This window comes from Exophiala oligosperma, assembly GCF_000835515.1.
Source record: "Exophiala oligosperma strain CBS 72588 unplaced genomic scaffold supercont1.30, whole genome shotgun sequence".
NCBI classification, from domain to species: Eukaryota; Fungi; Ascomycota; class Eurotiomycetes; order Chaetothyriales; family Herpotrichiellaceae; genus Exophiala; species Exophiala oligosperma.
In genome coordinates this window covers 67,943-88,849 of record NW_015622847.1, presented here as the reverse complement: position 1 = coordinate 88,849, position 20,907 = coordinate 67,943, and the positions used below count along the sequence as shown (strand labels likewise).

The window sequence follows — 20,907 nt, the reverse complement described above, 5'->3', positions numbered from 1 at the left end:
CGTCCAGTCATCGAGGCGATCTGTCGCTGTTTTGATTCACCTAAAATTGTAGTGGAAAACAAACCGATAATTGACCTGCCCGACGGCACTTGCTTTTGCGAAAGCTGTGGATATTTCCAGAAAGAAGTTACGTTCGAAGTTTCCCATCTCGGACACGTGGCTTCATTCTACTTGGAGTTCGATGACTCCAGGCAGAGTCCCTTAGCCAGCTTTCCGAAGCCTATTGCGTGGTTTATCGCAAGGCAGCTGAGACATGGCAAGTTATTCCAGTGGAAACCGGGATCTCCATGCTGTGCAAGACGGCCAAAAAGGGAGAGGGCAAGTTCGGCCAGAGGTAAAGCTAAGCGGCGAAAGCCTACATGATGGTTTAGTTGAATAGAGATTCTATCTCTAAGTTCACGAGACTATCGTAACCTACGACTAGATCTAGAGGTCTATCCGTTTGGTTTCGAAGTAGTAGAGATTCTTAGAAACAGCGATTCTTCTACTATAGGATATGGATACGATTATTAGTAATTAGTGAAGGTATGATTAGGTTTATAAGTGACAATGTTACCGGGATCGTGCTAAAATCGTAGTAAGTGCGGATATAATGTACTTACGTAAACACTAGCGATGAATGTTCAGCTGAAGTCGTTTATTAACCTACTCAGCGGCTACGGTGCCAGCCATTCTCCAAAATCCCTAGCTCTCGATCCTGAAACATCCCATGTCCCCGAAAGGACACAGCCCTAAAGTCATTGTACAATCTGAAGGGTGTGGTTGATCCTCATGATCATGGAGTCGACACGAACCCGCTTCACGAAGATAATTCTTTCTATGCCAACGGGATTGTGCCTTAAATATATCTAACGAAATCCCAGGCCCCTTAGATGCCATAAGCCGCTATTTAGCCATCTAGTCGTCCGTACGGTTATATAAACCTTCTGTATAGTGCCGTACGATACAGTTGGAAAAGCTAGCTAGCGGACTAGGGGTATTTATATTTCGAAGATACAGTCTGGGGCTGCTATAATCCAGAACAAACTTGCTGGGGAATGCGATCCGACGCTTGCCAACCCAGCGCACGAATTTTATATTTCTTAGCAAGCTCTGCTGGCGCATTCACCTCCTTAAAGCAAGCATCGTACCGAATATACGGATTCGTGGCCTCATCGTGGGTAGCAATTTGAGAAGAACTGCAGCTGATCAGAGACTTTTGCCACCCAATGATTTGCCCTCATCACTCAATATGTCACGCCTCCTGACAGCATAATGATAGCAAATCACCTTGTCGCCAGTGACCCATCAAGAAGCCGTGCTTCGTTGTATTAGATCACGCCTTATAAAGACGATAAATCAATAACGCACCTGCTGGAGATGACTTGCCGATTCTGTCAATGTTCGACTAAGGAAGTCCACCAGTTGTAAGGAATAGCGCTGAGGATCGGGCTTTCGCTCAGAGTCAGTGCTCTTCGTTACCAACGTCATAGTTATTTTTTCCGACGACCTGAACATCACGATAACCTAAGATTTTATCGTGATAAGTAGTCCTTCGACAACGTTCAGATTCTGCTAAGATAGATTTAAGTCGTCAAGATAGTTCTCGAGACGGGGAACATACCAATTATAACCTTTCTTGCTCGACTAACCCAAATATCTGTCAAGTTTAATTTTCCGTGCGTTAAGTTGTGAGCTGCGAGGAAATTAAGTGCTCGCATCAACTGTTACTCGTTAGCGTACAATGGCAAATAGGTATACAGGAGACTTCCCTGCCCTGCAATAACAGCAACATCGTTCTCGGTAGGAAATCTAGGGTTCCCAAGGATATGCAGAAGAGTAAGATCTATGTAGTCACAGACAATATCCACTGTGGAGTCTGAGATGAATACCTCAAAGGATTGGAGGAAATAAGGCTTTCTGCGAAACTGAGCTAGAAGTCTCAGCTTACGGTAGAGTCTCTCTTTACTCGTTTGTCGGACCAGAACATGATTTCCCAAAGTCTCTTTCCTTTGGGCGACGCTAACCAGCCCGTTAATGCAATCTCATACTTTTGAACGTACATGGTCCACACCGAGAAATTCGATGTCTGAATTGTATTGAGCGACTGGCCCCCCAGGCTAGAGTGAATTTCCAGCGGGAGCCGAGGTGGTTTGAATTTATCCTTTTGAACTTCTTGTCCTCGAGCACTATTCTCCTCTGGATGAGTGCTTCTTCTAGGTCCCATGGACTTCTATGTGGCCAACCTCAGCAGTTGGGAACGGTGGGCTTCAGAGGATAGCAATATGCAAGAAGTAGGTACTGTATTATCAAGTTAAACGAGGAGGATAACGTCAGCGAAGTAAGCTGGCAGCTGTACAAACCGATGTTTTGGTGGTGGTGTGGGCGTCGATAATCGGTGGGTGTAAGATATGTGTCGAGTGTAAGAGGCTGTAAAGTCGCAGGCGTAATCTGTAGTTGTCCACAGGCGGCAAGAGCCAACAGTGGTTTTATGAAGGGGTACGCCTATTACTGGGTATAGTTCAGCTTTGATCTAAAGCTGAAAATTCTTGGTTTGCCTCCTGTCCTCGATCATTGGTCGATCGCTCAGCGCTTCTGTTCAGATCTCGTTCATGGAATTCGAATAAAGTTTCTCGTTTGTGCCGTGGACCCATTCCGTGAAGCAAATCTGGGCAAACTTTCCCAAATCCGTAGCTAAGAGATGCCGGTCCTGTGGGTTTGACGACCGAGAGGTAAATTGATCCGAAGTCAACACGCGCTGCCACGGAGCGACGTGCGCACATGGGCTTAGCCAGAGACATCCTATTATCATTGACCATCTCATACGAGCCTCGGGAATGTGTGGAAACCTCTACCCTGAGCTCTACATCATCTGTTGCTAATCTAGAAATTTGTCCGCACTAATTGGAAATGTCATAATTGAGCCGGAGCACTATAATTGACGGGTAGCATACATCTCCGAACATCCGTCGTCCACTAGGGACAGATCATTGCCATTAACCAATTCTGCCTCGGGCATATCGTATAGAACATCGATATCCCGGCGAAAGGGATCTGAAACAGGGCGCAATTTTTTTTGATTCTCAATTGTGCTACGTCGACTGGATCTACTAATGGACAACGGGGTACAGAGTGCTGCAAATCGATATGATGCAACAATCTCAGAATGTCGGTCGAAGTATTCTCTTGGTCGATTCAGTGTTCGCCTCGACAATATCCGGCTTCCGTACATCCCCCTGGAAAGGCAGCCCAACGTCGAGCACCTTAAGAAAACATTCCAGAACCAGGGTTGTTTGAGAACTGAGCCGCAGAACTTCATCTCTGCCACGATCCAATCTCAGGCATGGCGTGTGGCCAATAATCATCGGCACGGTACCGCCCCTGCCGAAGGAGCTCCTGTTGAACTCCTTTTGGGAATACATGAAGCCAAGGATTGTACCCATGAGAAGTGTAGGATCGAAGCAGCAAAGACCATCTTGCGCGGATTAGACCGTTGGTGGATAGTTCAATTGTCTGTGGCTGGTACGTCAACTAGAGGAACATTGCTCTAGGGGGCATATACTGATCTTGACCCACAAGAGCAGGATGATAGCCTCCTACGGTACACCAGGGCTTCTTACTCTAATGAAGGCCCGCCCTCTGATGCTGCATTATATATCGGCATCCAACAGTGTCGTTACACCGAGGTATCCCAGGCGAAAACAGATGTTGGGCTTATCTCAAACCAATCAAGAGAAAGCATTTGAAGCAATTTCCGAGCCAGCGTGTTGCCATAGCCGTTTCGTTCAATAAATGTCTCTCCTGGCCACCATTATGGCATCCTACGCGGATAGAAGTGTTTCACAAGATTGTGGCTTCAAGGTGTTATGAGGTATGGTCATATTTTGCTGTGAGGTACAGGGTTCTAATCCGTGGTAGGAGGTCATTGCATACATAGACGACATCTGCCTATTCTTCAATACTGTCAGCGAAGGTGGGAAGCTCGAAATCACTGACACTGGCGTTCAGGCATTGCAAGGCAGGTGCCCTTACTTGTAGAGAGCGATCGTCAGTATCTGCAAAAGTCTATGGACGAGGAACAATTTCTCGGCCATCTCGACCACGATTCCAAGGCGCAGTTTTTCTCGGAGACAGCAAAATACCCGAAAACCATTCCCTCATTCTACAAAGATTTCAAATATATCATGCTATGCAGCGAGGTGCTCAAATACATTCTCTCGGCAAGAGAGCTTCCGAAAGGTAGCACACTGAGGACTTGCTTTTATGAGATCTACCAGTTCAGCCGACAATTAGTCACCCAGACCGGGGCGACAGAGTATGTTAGGGCGCCAACGGAGAGCCATCGAGACGCATTTCTATGGGCATATCAGCAGCTATGGCTATGTTCTATGAGATTTTGGCCTTATCTCCTACCTCAAAAGTCTCGTAGAGATAAGAAAATGGAAGACGGCCGCTTCCAGATCAAAATGGACACAGTCATCTACTGGGCACAGATTGCTGAAACGTCTGAAAGTTTGTGGTTTCAATCGGATAGGATCAGACAACTTGCCACAATCGAACGGTCGCTGAACAACGCGGATGGCCAAAGGTAGGATGATTTTGTTGCCGACGACACCGTATCTAGCTTCCGTATTGAGAACCGCTGTGGGATCCCTTTTGGCTGCACCACAGATCTCGATCGGAACAGCCTCTTCATCGATAGACTCCTGGTGCCACATATCCACCCCGCCAAGGATATCACTGCCATTTTTGTCAGACGAGTATTGTTGCAAAGACTGTTTCCCGAGGCCACTGAGCTCTATGCCTCTTGCAGTCGGGCTTACCGGACGGCCGCGTCCCAATTCGCCATGGTGGGTGTTGATCGACGTGGTTGGTATCAGCAATTCCTCCGACCTTACGTACGACAATGTCGCTGCAGCCTATTGGTCTTCCATCGAACTCAACACGGGCATCACTTGGGCGAGCTTACCGACAATTCGTCCTATTGTCGCCAACATATTTCCCACTTGGCTCGGGTCAGCCCCCGGCAGAGTCCCGCAGAGGCAGTCCAGCATACTATAGCCATCAAGGAGCAACGAGGTCGACGCAACTGACGACGAGATCAACCATGAACCAAATGACATTTTGCACTGTGCATGATATGGTGAAGTGTCACTTTTACCTTGATGGGTCAAATAACGATCAGTCAACGAAATACTCAGTAAACGATGATGTATAGTTTGCGAATGAAAAGTGTTTCGTAATGATAGAGATTGCGCAAACAAGCAGGATTGCTGCACCTCAGTGTCTTCTCAACGGCTTGAGCTTCAAGCTATCCATCTTTTTGATTCGTTTGGTTGTTCCAATACCCGTCAGAATTCCATACGGCCGACCGCTCGCAACACCATGGCAGCTCGATCTGATTACCACCTCGGCTCCATCGCCGCGACCTTTTCATCTCTTTCGAGTCGCAATCAGTTGGATCTGTATAATGACTCTGTCTTTCTCTGTCCATCCCGCACTAGACTTTGAGCGTAGGATGCTGGTTTGCATTCTTTTGCTTGTCTTTCTGCACGTAAATTGACAGCAGTTTGGACTGGCCACTTTTCCCCAGCAGAAAATATTGGTTTGCCTAGGTTTGATGCTTTGCAGCAGAGAGCCCAGAATGAGTTGTAGCGTCGTATAGGGGAGTCGACGTCTTTTATCGGCATCGAAGTCGCAAGGTATCTGAGACGACAAGCAAGACTGACGAGGTCCGGGGACACCAGAGCACTATCCCTTGGTACTTGGCGCTGGTAGGGGAGCATTGTTCGCATGCTCGAGCGCGTTGTGCAGCGTGAGGGAATGATCACCAGGACCACCCTGAGCAGGGGAGTTCTTGCCAGGGTCGCCATCCTTGATGTTTCCGAATCACGGAATGGTTGAAGTTGCACCCTTTCAATGTGAGGAAATCACGTGAAAGCAAGCAGCAGGGATAATGCTAAGGGGGGCCGAATAAAAATTTTCAGACTAGGTAGGTAGTGCGAATGTGTAAATTGCTAGCTCAAGACAAGGCTATGTCGTCAATATGCGCGGCTGCTAACAAACCACTATAGTTCGCGTCCTCCGTAGAACGGCAGATCAGGGACCTTTTCGTCCCTACTGCTATCGTTGTTCCTCGGCCCCAGGACTGCTCAAGCTTCCCAATATTTCACTAATACGTGATCGAACCTCCTCAAGCGAGGCCCCGCTGCGAATATACTGGAACAAATCGTCTATCCGACCAACTTGTGCGCTATGAAGGACCTGGAAAAGATCCTGCAGAAATTGTTGAATGTCATCTGGCCCCAGGTGTGAACAGTCCAGAGGGTCGTATCTGTGATGGCAATGGCTTGCGTCGCTCATGATGCAAGTCTTCCCGAGTTCGGTGCATATGGTACAGGCGGTGATGCGACCTTCTGCAGTGCTCGAAGGCTAGTGGCTTGTCAGCTTCAACTTCGTGCGTTATCACGGGATGGTGTTATTCACCCTCGAATCTGGTTGCCTAGGCCAGTTACCCATTAGGTCTCGAGTGTCAATATCTTCAGGATACTCAGGTTGACAGCGAAAGGTCGAGAATTGGGATGATGATGAGAATGTTCACCAAAAGCTCGTTGTGCTTAAAATTCAAGAAGTGACTTTGATAATGACAAGGGTTCGTGACGTCAACCGTTGCGTTACGTCACCAATATTTGAGATGGGGGCGGTCCAGCTTTAGCGAGACACAACGCCGAAAACCCAAAATCGAGCCTTCAGAGAAATCGGACTACACTCCCCGCGAAGACACCTATTTTCCCTTCTGGTTAGCGAAGTGAAGTGCGGCAAGCAAAGTCTCGACTTTGCCGACCATCCGAATGCTCTCAGCATGACTATTGCCCTTCGCGGCATTGTGGACGTATTTCGGAAGGCGGGTTGCGCTGTGGAGGTGTATCGCAGGGTCCTCGGGTTTTCGATATCGCACGATGACAGGAGTGCCCGCATCTATACTCAGTACATTGAGATTCCTAGGCGTCTTCAACGCGCTTTACTTTACGAGAGATCCTATCAAGACTGCGATTGTTCAGTTCGAGCTCGTCGAGGATAAAGTCGTCATACTAGGCTAAGATAAGCTCTGGATTGTCAAGGTGGGTGAGATAGTTTGTCAGTGGTAAGGCTTTAAATTTGATATCCAGAATTAAACACCTGCCTCTATCGGTTTTCGGCCTCGCTGTGTAGAGTCGTCGCAGTCAAATTGCACATAGTCACGCAAGATTGTCCAAGCGGTGTAGGCCCGTAACCTGAGTCAACCTGACCCATCCTCCACTCAATGTTACGATGGCGTCTTATAACAATACCCTTGTCTTTTCTTTACCTGATACAGTTCATGCGGATATGCAATTCGCTCTGGTGACAACCTGTACCTTACAGCCTGCCACTGCTTCGTCCATCCTCCGTCGCGAGCTCAATCCCATGATAGGAGAAATATCTTGCTTCCCTCAGGAGGCATGCGATAGCGGCTTGAGCCATAGTCTTCCTTCCGGGTAGCCACATCTTCCACGGTATTTATGATCTCCCCTCGTCTGCATTGTGGTCGAGGTAGCGGATAAGGTATGAAGGACATAATCTCATTCTCCCAAAGTGTCTTGAGAATCCCACGGCCGAACCAACGCTACTCGTGGTTGGGCAACCAAGGGACCAAACGCGTGGTTGCTGTATGGGATGTTTCGTTCTTCTCCTCTCGCTAGATGCGATTATAGTAGTTCTGCATGGAAATGAACTTGTGCCAGCCCTAGCGATCAGCGAGGTTCTGGAATTCTTGTAACTCTCACGCTGCGGTGAAGGGAGCACCAGGGTCACGGACCTTGCCTTATCCTACACATTATATGGTAGTTGGCTTCAACGGCCCCGGCTCAATGATCTGGATATGTGGCAAATGTCTCTCTACGACAAAAATCAGCCAGTGTACGGAGTGTGGCCATTCGCTCTGCAATATGTGTCGTCGGTTCAGCCCCAACATAATTGGAATCAACACGGCAGACCAACCAGAGTATATCGATAGAGAATACTATTGAATGGATTGCAGAGTACGATGATTAGGCCGAGAATATCAAAGCTTCATCTTGATCCCGGGGCAGCATCAGCTGGTTTTCTCTTCCGGTCTGGCATCATCAGCCCTTATATGCTAGGACTTTGTTATGCACTCTAAGTAGACTGCAGACTAAGGTGTTGCCTTTTTTCGTACACCAGCTTATTTTCCTTATATTGGCAGTAGTAGAAAGCGCCCAACGCCGTTTTCCTTTGTCGAAACTCTCGTCGAACATAAGGGTCCTTCCTTCCTCTTTCTTGTTCTTTACCGTCTGCTAGTAATTTGTGAGCATCGTCAGATTGTCTTCGCTTGGTCGTTTGCGGAGGCTCGTGGACGGTGGGTATAAAGTGAATCGGGATCTCGCGGCTCCGTTCTGTGGTAAATATCTCGTCCAGCCACTTGGCGAGCCGCTGTATTCCGCTGCGGTAGGCAAAAGCGGCTGAAGCTGCACTAACATCAGGTCTTCCTGCCACCTCCCTAACTGCTTCTCTCGGAGCTTTTCCGACCAACGACACCTCGGCCTTGATGAAGGTGACAGGCGTCACATCCACGGTCATTGCGACAAGACTCACTGCAACCAAGCGAGCATTCGCCGACTCCTTCATGATTATCTACATCATTGCTGCCCGGTTCGGTGTCGTGGCAGTCATAGCGGTATTCTTCTTGGGAAGTGTGAAACATACCATGAACTATGGAGTTGATGCTCCTGAGACCGCCTAGATCTGCTCTGCATACCAAATCAGTCCTGATCTAGCCTGAGGACCTGAGGGTGTCCTTTGGGGTTACATATTGGTTATGGGGCCAGGGACATGCATCTCATTCAAGACCCTCTCGCCGCCTTGTTAACCTGCATCGCGCCATCGTTGGCAGCATCTATCATTGCCTGGGCCAACTCCTCGGTGAACGTCTCGGCCACCTGCATGGGCTCGCTGATCCCGGTGCTTCCGATCAGAATGTACTCGCACTCGCCCCGCGCGCGAGCCTCACGAGCTCCTCGAGCAGATCGCCCCGGAGCGTGCAGCAGATGCAGCTGTTCTCCATCTGGATGAGGCGTTCTTGCGTGTGCGAGACGACGTGGCGTTTGATCAGGCATGCGTCGATGTTGAGCGCGGCATGTCCTTGACGGTCACGGCAATTCGCAGCGAATGCTGGTCGAAGGTCAGGACATGTTTGAGGAGGGTGTCCTTTCCGCTGCCTAGGAAGCCGGAAAAGAAAGTCACTGGGATCGCTTGCGAGACGCAGGATTCGTGGTCGTGGTCGTGTCGAACTCCGATTCCGGCTTGGACATTTGGCGGGTTCTCACGGCCATGACTGGATGGGAGAATGAATGAGTCGCGGGTAAGGACCAAGGTAGAGGGAGGAGAACGAGATAACGCATAAGGCAGGAAAGCAAGAATTCTGTAAGGAAGAGCAAATGGCACTGGAGGATATTCTTGTCCTTAAGTGATTGTCAATGTGTCTAGTTGGTTGGCTGGCCGTGGGTTCATTGTGGGTTTGGTGGATCAAGGACCATAAGGAGCATGCTCGAGAAGCCTCTTTTCTGTGATCCCAAGATCATGGCTGATTCAATGCTTCAGTTCGATAGTTCACTTCAGTAGTTGGACATATATTTGGTTGGCAGAAGGTAGTAGCTCATGACATCTTAACGTGGTATGCCAATTTTAGACGCCCATGCTGTCGTGCTGCAGTTGAGCAGATATTTACCATGATTCTCCCTGCAACATTGCGACATCCTCAACTGCCAGTATCATTCCCATTCATGCAGTCCTTCTTGATGGCCCTCTCCTTCTTTCCCTTAATATAAGTGGAGAGGTCGCCGACAGGGAGAGTAAGGGGGAAGTCGACCGCTTCGAGTAGCTGTACTGCAAGCACATACCATATCATCATCGTAAGGGCGAATGTAAATGCTCCAGCGGCCTGCGGTGATGTCAGCATTTGCGCGTGGGGGGGATTGTTGGAAAGGCAAACATACAACGGTCAGTCTCTCGCCGGCGTGGAGGTTGCCAAGGGCCAGGTTCCAGAAAGCGCCGGTGCCGCAGCCAAAGGCGAAGATCAGCGTGAATAGCGCGCAGAAGAAGACGACGTTGGTTCTCAAGGCGCACACAGTGAAGATTGTTGTCAGCATTCCGAGGGCAAGATAGTAGAATCCTAACCGCAAGAGAGACGAGTCAGCTAAAGAGATTACTGCTTCGAAGAGGAGATCTGAGGAAACACTCTTCCCATCTCGGGTGAGAAGCTGCACAGCATGTGCGAGAACGAGTAGAAAACAAGAGAGCAGGACAGACGTACCGAAGGTGGCATAATACGCTGGCTCAGTCATGCCTTGAAGATTGCTCCCGTTCGGAGAATACTGGAGGCCGACGCCAAACCAGGGGACCAACTGGGTGCCTGCGACGACCCAGAACGTCCCGTAGGTGAAGAACAAGCACATCGAGAATGTATTACCCAGGATCCATTCCATGACCGCGCCGATGATTTGGAGCATACCGCCGAAGAAGATCATTGTTGGTCTGTCGACACAGCGTCTCAGCATGGTATTCAATCAGAGCATGCCTCGCCGAGCGCTAGAAGCAAGCACACGAGCAAGGGAGATACGGTCTTTGTTGGAGAGGGCTCGCGAGCAGGACTCACATGATAGCACCTCCTGCTCCTCCTGCTCCACGCCAACCCATATTGGCAGCTGCGTACGGCGTCGCAGCCATGACGAAACCAATCAGACAAGCTGGAGTTGGGTTACCGAACTGAATCAGAAGTTATTGAGCATACAAAGTAAGTGACTGAATGGAAATTTGTCGTACCTTCTTCCTTAGATCGCCGGGAACATTGCGCTCGGGATTGAGGTAGAGGGCCTCAAAGACCTCGCGAGGAAGGAAGACGCTTTCTGCTGTTTGCACTCGACGGAGCACATCGTCGCGCGAGGTCGAATTATCCAATGGGGAGCTTCTCGTCTCGTCCATTACTGTGAAAATGGACTTCCTCTGCTAGAGGGATCGAAGATGGTATCCTTTTTTCAATCTGGGGCGCGCATTTGCGTATCACAAGTGTACACAGTAGGCGTGCGGCTCAAAAGGAAACAAGCAATGGACAAGAGAAAGGGCTTGAGCGTCGAGGGCTGGGTATTGGGCGAACGTCAGGGTTTATAAAGCTCGAACTTTCACCACTCCACGGAATCGTGGGATTCCTATGCAGCTTTCAGAGTATGCAACCTCGGGAAAAAGCAATGAGACATGAGCAAAGAGTAGCCGACTAGGCACGACTATGTTGGGAACTCTGGAACTGAGAGCAGTGCTGTGATTGATACTCGTGCTTGCAAAGATTCATTCGTTGAGCACGGTTGGGTTCGGCAGCTGTTATGATCCTTGGAGGTGCGGGGAGCCATTGAGCTCCACGAGGGTGGACCTTTTGGCAACGAAATACGTGACCTCTGGGGTTCCTATTGCGGGGAGTGAGTTGCGTCATGGTGCATGGTGTGGAAAGATGCTGTCATAGTAGGAATTGCAAGAAGACCAGCATGACAGGGACCTGTTTTTTCGATGGTACTGTGGTAGGCTCTGGGGGGAGCCGGATCTTCATGCGTCGCACAGCCCCGGCAAGTCCACGTTGCGTCCAGGGTGTTAGCAAGCGGGGGATCAAGGGCTTCCGTAAAGGCATGCGTTTTGTGCTGACCATTGGTGCGCAAGTGGAAACGCCTTTACAAGTGTGCATTTCGAGATTCAGCACAGAGCTGTCATACGTCCAAGTGGCCGGACTTGTTTGCCTTATTCAGACATGCTGAGCTTCTCCAGGTTGGTAGCAGCAGACGTGGCGTTAAGCGCGACATGTGCAGACTTGTTGATCCGGGCACTGCATGACGAGGAGTACAGCGCCCTCTGGCCATCTGGCGTTAGGCTACTACATCATTCGGGGGATGGCATGGATGATCGTGCAGAAGTTGCCGTTTCCTGGCTTCAGACGCTGTTTGAACGGGAGAACAATCTTCTTCATGGTAGGAGTTCTCACTTCCAAAACGGGCATGCCTTTCAGCTGTTCCGATTTCCGTCGTAGCATGTCACGCCTGCAGATGTGCCTGACGGTGAAACCATGTAACGCTCCTTTCGTCTGATGGATACTGACGGCCGGATCACTAGCCGCTGGTTTGGCTTTGGAGGACAACACTCTGTGCCAGCCTTAGGACTCCATCTGCTGCCTGTCTTACCCGCAGATGAGCAATAAATTACTCATCCTTGTCTTCTCGGTCCACGTCTGTAGACATCTGGACCGAATCTTCACAATAAGCAGGCAGGATACTCCATTGCTGACTCCATCTACCTGGTAGACGGACGCAGCACGGTGTAACGCGAGGAGACCAACCATACTTGCGACCTTTCGTCCGCTCGTCTGCGACGGACCCGTCAACAGCGACAGTTTGGTCGCCATTGGCTTTTAAATGACCAGCTGTAATCACTGAGTAGCTTCGTAGCATCATCAACCGTATTTCCGTTCTCAAGGTTCACCTCTTCGAATGAGTCTTGTGGATTGTCCTTCGCCAATGTATCGTGGTCACTAGCTGACTTGTTTGACTTGGTCTCTGCGATCGGCTCGCCTCTTTTCGAGGCTTTATACGCACTGAAGTCGATTTCTGAGGGCATTTCCACTCCCATCATCTTTTCAAGGTCAGCCTTCGCCTTCCCAGTTTTATACTGTGCACCGTAATGCTCGAGAGCTGATTTGGTCGAGCCGACGAAGAATAAGTAGGTTCTCCTTCCATAGCTTTGGGCAGGGTTGTCAAGTGGAACACACAGGGCAGACTTCATTTAGTCCGCGAAGGCTTATCACTAATGATCGCGCGCCATCTAAAAGAAACTTCCAGATGCGCCGCCTTTACTTGCGGTTCTTAACCCTATGTGCTCCAAATAGAGCTAGGGTTAATAAGGATGAACGTCTTGGCTATGGGGGGAATTCTAGGGGCCCTCCTTCGGAAGCCGGCATGGTAGGAATTGGGGTAGGAACTGGCGGCGCCACCAGCTGGTAATGTCAGCACGCAGCAAGCCAAAGCCCAGGACCTTTTACTCCACACTCGACACAAGATTACAACAGAACCCGTACTCTGGAGAACTAGCAGCGATGGCGCGAGCCCTGAGCTGTCGTTTTGGACGCTACAAGAAACGATCTTGCCATAATCTTCATACCCCTGACCTGGCAGACTTCTCGAGTCCTGCGCTAGACAGGTCAACTTCTCCTCTCACGTGTGGCTTTCTTTGCGTCGAGTTGCTGACGTTGTCACACCCTTCGTCGATATTTAGGGTGCGTTCCGTTGGTTTTCTCGCTCGCATAGATCGTCGTAGAGGTCGTGGACCTGACGCGTCTGGCTCGACTGGGCGCATTTGGTGTAGTTGGAACCGCGTCAAATACGTCACCGCTTCTTCGATCTCAATTCGCAATTGTGAGTGGGTGCTTGGGCCCTCGTGGCCCAGGTCAAAAGCTTCTACTGTCGCCATCCGAAATTTGCTCCGACTTTCAATATGTAGCTCGGATCTTACGAGTGGTCCAATGGTGCTCAATGTTGCTCACTCTCAACAGCACTGAACGATTCTGAGCACCAAATCGCGTGATGCTTGCCTTCAGCTTTCACGTGCCTCTTTCGGCGCACCTTCCTTGCGCTGTTGTCTCATCCACATTGGGAAACTTACTGTTTCCAGAAACAATCCTCGTCTCTTGTCGTTACCATCGCGACTTTCGCACAAAATTCCCCTCTCAACCCAGATAGCAGCGATGAGTATTCTGGACCTCCCCATAGAAGTTCGCTTACAGATCTGGTTGAATTGCCTGGAGGCTCTCTGTCCTCTCGGTTCTAGACCTGTTCAGATCTGCGCAAGCTTTGATCGCCTCTGCGGATACCAATATGAACCTTTCCAAAATCCGATGCTGCCCATACTCCTCTCGACCAAGAGCATCCACACCGATGTCTCGAAAAATTTCTCGAGGACGGAGCTAGGAGTTCACACATTCAGGTTCTGCTCTCCCGAATGTGTTGTGCGGATCCTTTCAAGGACGACCTGTTTTCCGATCGATTTGGTGAAGGACGTGGAGGTCAACACATGTGGATCGTGGGGAGTACCGGTGGAGAGGGTAGTTCGGGTGTGTCAGAGGATTATAGGACTTTTGCAAGACGCGTCCACCAAACATAATACCGGTCGAGATAAACAGGCAGCAGAAGGAAGGAATGCTCTGTGGGCAGCAAAATTTAAAGAGCAGGCTAAAGCAGGCTCGCCGCCTTGGAGACTGGTATTCCACAGACTCGAGTAAAAGCAGACGACCGGGCTGTCGGATGATGTAATATGAGAATGGAGTTTCGTGTCGCCACAGAGAATCGAGTTGTGCATTCCGTTGCAACTTTGCACTTTCGGTGGGCAGTGTCACGACGGTCGTCCGCAGAAGACAGGAAAATCATTCCGTGCCTGCCATCACATGCGGCCGGCGGATGGTAAATCCCAAAGCAGAGCATGCTGCGCGTTAAGCCTGAAGTGAACGTCAAAAGGGTTTCGCCATCCGTCTTTTGCCGGCCTTGATTTTCCGGCAATTGCACCTCCCAAAATGGCAAGGCTCAGACGACGTCCTATATCTTCATATGCCATATTGGCCGCATTCCCACCTCTTGCACACTAGACCCCGGCCGTTCCGGGCCCGGTCGTGCCGCCCCTCCTTCTTTTCCGGAGAGATTTGGGGCCGCTTTACAGTGGCCAATCCATAGGACCGTCTAACCGCATATGGGCAAGCCCTGATTGACCTGCCCAATACTTACCAGATCTGCGGATATCCGGCTTTGGGGCCGGCCAATATACCTAGTCCAGTGAGGAGCGTCAATGGCGGCAGTAGCATAAATGCCGTAACCCGGAAATACGTCGACGCCCCTCCCATGGGATCCAGTGTGCGGAACCGGCAAGTCCGCTAAAATTCGCTAAAGCTAACGGCATCAATTTTGCAGGTTAGCTTCCACCTGACGGACCGTGAGTTTCGAAGGGCCATGAAACCATTTTGTTCATATAGTCGCCCGCCACTGGGAAAGTAAACTCCGTCCAGTAACCTTTCGAAGCGAATGACGTAACCACATTAGTGTAAGCTCGAGAACACGTGCCTCTCAGCGGACAGTTACGGGCCGGGGGGCCATTGGTTGGTCCGGAAGGTTTAAATCCCCTGCACAGGACGAGTCAAGCCGTGGAGGACGTTTGCATGGCTTCTTCCCTCGGTAAATGTTTCTACGATTGGACAGAAACGTGGAACTAGGTTGATAGGAAAACTCTCACATTGACTATGAGCTTTTTTCGCCTTCTTTCCAAGACACGGGGAGCAGGAAACTTAGATCATACGTAGGCAAGGCTTGTTCCAAATCATCTGCTTGTGCGTAACATGTGAATGGCGTCAAACCATTCAAGCAGTCCTTTAAGGAGCTGCGGCAAAAGAAGTACAAGTACGAGCAGGTCTGCGATGGTCAAGAATTTTGGTTTCCTCAGACACAACCCCAACCCAGAGAATTGGGACATGAGTTACTGAAACCTTACATTAGGCGCTTCCCAAACATGTCCCGAAATAGGTGTGGTCAAGTAAGTCTCGCCGACGACGCAAACTACCATCACAATAGCAACAACTAACTCAGGCACAGGAGCATGGCCCGGCAATAGAGCTGGCGCAGCCGCCTGACGTTCAACGAAGTGACACCACTCCAGCTCCAGCTCCGGCTTCAGGAGAACTGGTACATCCGACCGCTGCCGGTGTTACCTCGTCTGATGGACGGCGTAATTTAGGCCACGACGACCTCCAGGGACGTCGATACGATGCTGGCCACGTCGATGATGTTGCTTGTTCTAAGAAGACCGAGAAGAGCAAAGCAGGTGGATGGCAGGGTTTTTGGAATTACGTCCGTGCTCTCCGAAGGAAGAAAGCGACATCTGCGTCCGTGGGCGGAAAGAAGGGAGAGGAAGACGAAGTGGGTAACGTCGAGGATGACCATTGGCGTACAGTTCAATGTCGCATTCAGCAGCGCCATCAGCCGCTCACAAGCTCCATGAGCATCTAGCGCTTCGATACTATATTAGGGTCTACATCAACGAGGTATGGGCCAAAAGAAGAAGACTCGCGTGCTGGCGGATGAATGATCTACTTATATATGGAAATAGTCAAGATAGTTCATCGCCGTCGGCATCGAAATGAATAAATAAATACGAATATAGCCCATTTTCATCTCGCATGCGTATAGAAGTGAATATCTACTCGCGTGGATACGGATACGTATTTACACGAATCACGCTCGGTCCAGCGGGAAGCTGACCCCTTCCGTGCGCCAGTGGCAGCATTGATTTTGGTTGCCTCCTCGACTGTTGGTCTCCCTGTTTGCTCCTCGAGCACATGGCATCAGGCGATCTCTGAGCCAAGACGATACGACTTCGCTATGCTCGCACGGAATCAAGGCCCCAGTACGAGTGAATTAGCACAGTTCCTGTCTCTCCCCACATAACATGATACGCATCCATCCTTTCGGGCCACTCACGTGGACGGTCCCTTCTCGTACCAGCAGTCACCGCCAATGCGCACCACGGCCCGCAAGCTCACCAGGGGCAACTTCAGCTCACGCATTCTCATCTTTGTGGTAAATTTGGCATCGTCCAGCCTCCGAGTATATAACTTCAATCTGTTCCCATCTGTCGGTCAGATCCGGCGCCATGACGTCTCTGCTATCGTCAAACGTTGTTCTTGGTATGTCCTCGAAAGCCATCAGGGTCAGCGGCTCAAAGTTGAGCCTGCATGGCTCCGTCAACAGAGCCTTTCACGAACCATAGCAAATATGGGAGGGTGTCTCCTGACCTCAAATGCTGAGGGAATTACCTGTGCACCCAGCTCTATCACCAGAAGAAATCTGCGAATTGTAACGACCTAGGACGGCTGAGTGACAGCTTTGCCAGGTTGACAAATCCGGATCGCCGGCGTTGATCGTTCAAGACGGCTCATGGTTTTGCGTAGGACCTGGCGACCGGCTGCCAAGTGTTACACGTCGGGTCGACGGTGGCGTTGGAGTCAATATCGTTCGATTGACTGGCGACTGACTTGTTGGGCGGGAAATTGTGCTAGCAGGGTCGTCTAACCCTTCCACGGCTTCAATCTCACAGCTGTGCCACATCTGTGGTGAGCGTTGCGACGAAAAACAGGTCAGATCAGGAAGTCAACACTTCACCAAGCTGGCTCCTTATGTGCGACAACGCGGACGACCCGAAGCTATCACTGGTGCGGTATTTCCTGCGGGAAACCGAGATGACATTATCAGCAGGAGCCGCAATCCTCAGTGTCAACAGTACAACACGATGGGATATCAACAAATTGGACAGCTGTCGGTTGATGATGCGGTGTCATTACTCAATAATATTATCTAGGAAAGGATCGGCCCATCACAGCAAGATACGCAGGAGCTACGAAAGAAGCTCAGAATATCACCCAGGCCTAGGCTATTAGCATTAGCTATCGTGCAAGCCGGAGCCTATATTCGCGAGACCTCTTGCTCACTCCCCGACCACCTCCGAAGAAATCTGCTCCAGGATCTACCGAAGCATCTGGGCACGGACTACCAATACTCCGTCTACGCGACGTGGCAGGTGTCGGTCGATACGATTGAGTCGAAGGGTGATACAGCATCCTCTCACGCTCTCCGGCTCCTGGGCCTCCTAGAGTTCTACCACCACGACCAGCTTCCCATTAGGATGTTCTACAACGTCTGGCATCAGTCACAGAGGACCCAAGTCCCCGATTACTTACCATAGCCGGGCGCGAGGCCGTCTTCCCTTGACTGCAGACGATGAGTGCAAGCTTCTATTGCCGTACTTGCCTCGTTTTCGCTGATCACGAGAAATGCAGACGCCTCATTGTCCCGGCATCCTCTCGTGCATGGGTGGTGTCAAGAGCAAATTGCTGATGAGGAGCGACGGCTGAGCTATCGACAAGCACAATTACTACTAACCTGCTCTATGGGCAAAAGGGCAAGCCAGGGGTGGCTTATCCTGACACGCCGAGGCCGATGCACAGTTTGGCGATTTGATACAGGGAGGCCTGGCGAGCAACAGGGCCACTACAACTGACGGAGGTGGTGGAACTGCACAAGAGCAAGCTCGGGGCGGATCATCCTGACACGTTGAGATCGATGCACAATCTGGTGATCTGGTACAGCGAGGCTGGGCGACGAATAGAGGCGCTATAGCGGACGAAGGAGATACTAAAACTGCAAATGAGCAAGCTCGGGGGGGATCATCCTGACACGGTGGCTTCGGGAAGGCTTCTTTCTTATCTCTGTCAAGAGACTGAAGAGGCTCTGGCAACACCAGAGGTTTCACATCGCACGTCGTTCCAAATGGAAGTTTCTACAATGGGTCCGCTCTGGATGAATAAGTAGCAGGCTCAGAAAGTGATTTTCTTCTACTCCTTGTACTACCAAGTCCATTCAACCGTGACGTAAAACTCCGACTCCCACTTGAAATTAAATCAAGTGTAGAAATTGAACCGAAACGCCAATGCACGGAACGTATATGCGTCTAGATCTTCACTCCGAAGTCCAGCGGCCGCTCCACAAGAATAGAATCCGAAGACTCGACGTCCAGCTCCACCTCACTCAGCCGTCAGCAGCTACTTCGGGGAATGTTCCTGGCGACAATAGACTTGAAGGATGTCTCATTTCGACCAGAAATACACCGGCCAAACGGAAAAGACTGCCACATGCGATATCACTCCGTGCTCGGCGAAGCAGGCTCGAGAGCTCGAACTCAACCACAAAGCGGCAACCAAGTATCGAAATCAACACTAGGCATTGATTGAGCAATTCGCATTCTAATATTAGATTGCATTGGCTGCCGTTACACCGGGTTTGGATTCTGTTCCGATTGCTGAGGACAGCCGCTGTTTCCCATCGTCCGCCTCGGACGGCCACTCAAAGGAGGAGAGTGACTGGATATATATATCAGCATGAGATCGAGGCAGGACAAGGACGTGGTGGATAACTTCGCTCGCGGAGTAATCATTGCAGCCGTTAGATGAATAAACATTGCCATTCACTGCAGTTTCGTCTGACCCCTAACCGGGTTCTTGTTAGTTTCTGGTCTCTCCACTAAGCTTGGTCTTACTCGCCGGTATCCAGATCTTTTCTCTAACGGCAGTGGCAAAACCACGGAAAGCATGAATAATTGCTCTGTAGAATGTCATTCTGTCGACGCGAATCATCGAGAGAACGATTTCAAAACACAGGCGCTGAAGAATAGAGTAGAAGCATCCAAGACAACGCTTTATCGGAAAAGGTCTGGTCTGCGGCATGGCACCTACCCCGCGCGAGCCTCGGTCGCGTGCAACGTCGACGCTCAGATTGCGGCGCGAGAAGAAGTTGGCATCAATCCTCGATCTGCCACTTCGCATAAATAAACCGCTGATCGACTGCCACAAAATTCCTAAGCCCGACGTTCCCTCCTCGAACGAAGATTAGATCTGACTTTACCCACGAACCGGGAGAAAATTAGCGAAGAGCAGTTCGGCAGTCGTTTCAGACTCTGGAGAGACACAGGAATGGGCATTTGTGAGCACACAGTTCCCGGTGCAACCCGGTACACAGAGACTCATGGAGTTATATGGATAGAGAAAGACTTTCATCAATAGTTCTGAATGTGTGAGGATGTCTTCCATGAATTTCGAGCAAAGACAATGGAACCTAAAATAGCTCGTCTGCTTCAAAGTGGAAGGTATGATGAAGCCGAGTAATTATGTCGACGTCTACTGGTCGAACGTGAGGTGATGCTCGATGTGCATCACCCTCGATCACTATCGATCAAGAACAACCTTGGAATCATTCTGAAGAATCAAGGCACGCTGGAAGAGGCGGAGAAAGCATATCGAGACATTCCAGCGGTGGAGCAAATGGCCCCCGGCGATGACGGTATGCGCTTGTTGGCGACCAAAAACGATTTAGCGCTGGTGTTTCGAAGTCAAAGGAATTTTTCAGAAGCTGGACCCGTGCACGGAGAAGAGTTGGAACTAACCTTCGCCAAATGGGGGCGAAGAACATATGTCAACCCTCACAAGCCAACACAATCTAGCCCTGGCGTTAAAACATCTGGGTAAACTCGAAGAAGCTGAGGAGATATTGTGCGGAACATTAGCGAAATGCGTGAAGATGTTAGGCCGGGACCATCTCCTTACACTAAGGATCAGAAGCAATTAGGCTGTGGTGTTGAGCCTACAAAGCAGAACTGAGGCTGGGCAGCCGCTTCCAGAAGCACTCGATGCGTCTCACGCACTTATTCGGTGCTTCGCATCCAGACACCTTGGCGAGCAAAGCGAACCTCGCGAGAACGGTGGAGTAATGAGGGCGGCACGCCGAGGCGGAACCCCTGTGCAAAGAAATTATCGCTGCTTGAAACGCACTCGGCGGCACAAATCATCCCAGCTGGCTGAGTGCAATCGCGGGATTTTCTTCAGTATTGAAACATCAGGGGACGAAGCGAAGATGACACTGCATTCACGATCTTATTTAGTTGGATGGGTTCACAAAATCTTCCCCATTGCAATGGTACAACGAGATGAGACCTTGATTCGCTGTTGGTACCGTGGACAGTTCGGCAGAATCTCGAACCATACGATTTCCTTGGACGAACCGCTCTCCAATGTCGACGGAGCCTGTCTTCGTAAAGTGGCTCCATATTGAATCTGGAGAAAAGAGCATGGCAGCATGACATGTAGGCCCCATGGTTGCAGGTCCCGACTCAAAAGCTGAAAAAAGCGGAGATGTAAGCCACCGGCACAAGGGGGCGGATGCAATACGTCAGCAAAAATCCAAAATATCCGGCTCAGGTTTTGCCCGCCCATTC

The 20,907-nt window shown here is 50.3% G+C and overlaps 6 protein-coding genes across 6 annotated transcripts; 2 read left to right on the top strand and 4 right to left on the bottom strand.

Annotated features, from left to right (window-relative positions):
* Positions 1–4,388: 4,388 nt before the first annotated feature.
* On the bottom strand, positions 4,389–4,828 carry PV06_11407 (uncharacterized protein; the record flags this gene model as incomplete). Its single annotated transcript, XM_016413073.1, has 2 exons — positions 4,389–4,719; positions 4,803–4,828. 2 exons carry the CDS (start codon positions 4,826–4,828, stop codon positions 4,389–4,391), a joined length of 357 nt encoding a protein of 118 aa, XP_016256573.1.
* A 3,329-nt stretch (positions 4,829–8,157) lies between these two features.
* On the bottom strand, positions 8,158–8,646 carry PV06_11406 (uncharacterized protein; the record flags this gene model as incomplete). Its single annotated transcript, XM_016413072.1, has 1 exon — positions 8,158–8,646. The coding sequence occupies one exon, from the start codon at positions 8,644–8,646 to the stop codon at positions 8,158–8,160; it is 489 nt and encodes a 162-aa protein (XP_016256572.1).
* A 215-nt stretch (positions 8,647–8,861) lies between these two features.
* Positions 8,862–9,134, bottom strand: PV06_11405 (uncharacterized protein; the record flags this gene model as incomplete). Its single annotated transcript, XM_016413071.1, has 1 exon — positions 8,862–9,134. The coding sequence occupies one exon, from the start codon at positions 9,132–9,134 to the stop codon at positions 8,862–8,864; it is 273 nt and encodes a 90-aa protein (XP_016256571.1).
* Positions 9,135–11,799: 2,665 nt separating this feature from the next.
* PV06_11404 (uncharacterized protein) lies at positions 11,800–12,931 on the bottom strand (the record flags this gene model as incomplete). The annotated part of the gene is made up of 4 exons (XM_016413070.1): positions 12,486–12,931; positions 12,259–12,418; positions 11,937–12,197; positions 11,800–11,884 (listed from the first exon to the last, which is right to left on the bottom strand). Exons 1-4 carry the CDS (start codon positions 12,832–12,834, stop codon positions 11,800–11,802), a joined length of 855 nt encoding a protein of 284 aa, XP_016256570.1. The 5' UTR covers positions 12,835–12,931.
* A 2,572-nt stretch (positions 12,932–15,503) lies between these two features.
* PV06_11403 (uncharacterized protein) lies at positions 15,504–16,113 on the top strand. Its single transcript, XM_016413069.1, has 2 exons — positions 15,504–15,621; positions 15,681–16,113. The coding sequence occupies exons 1-2, from the start codon at positions 15,598–15,600 to the stop codon at positions 16,092–16,094; spliced, it is 438 nt and encodes a 145-aa protein (XP_016256569.1). The 5' UTR covers positions 15,504–15,597; the 3' UTR covers positions 16,095–16,113.
* Positions 16,114–19,834: 3,721 nt separating this feature from the next.
* PV06_11402 (uncharacterized protein) lies at positions 19,835–20,161 on the top strand (the record flags this gene model as incomplete). Its single annotated transcript, XM_016413068.1, has 1 exon — positions 19,835–20,161. One exon carries the CDS (start codon positions 19,835–19,837, stop codon positions 20,159–20,161), a length of 327 nt encoding a protein of 108 aa, XP_016256568.1.
* Positions 20,162–20,907: the final 746 nt, after the last annotated feature.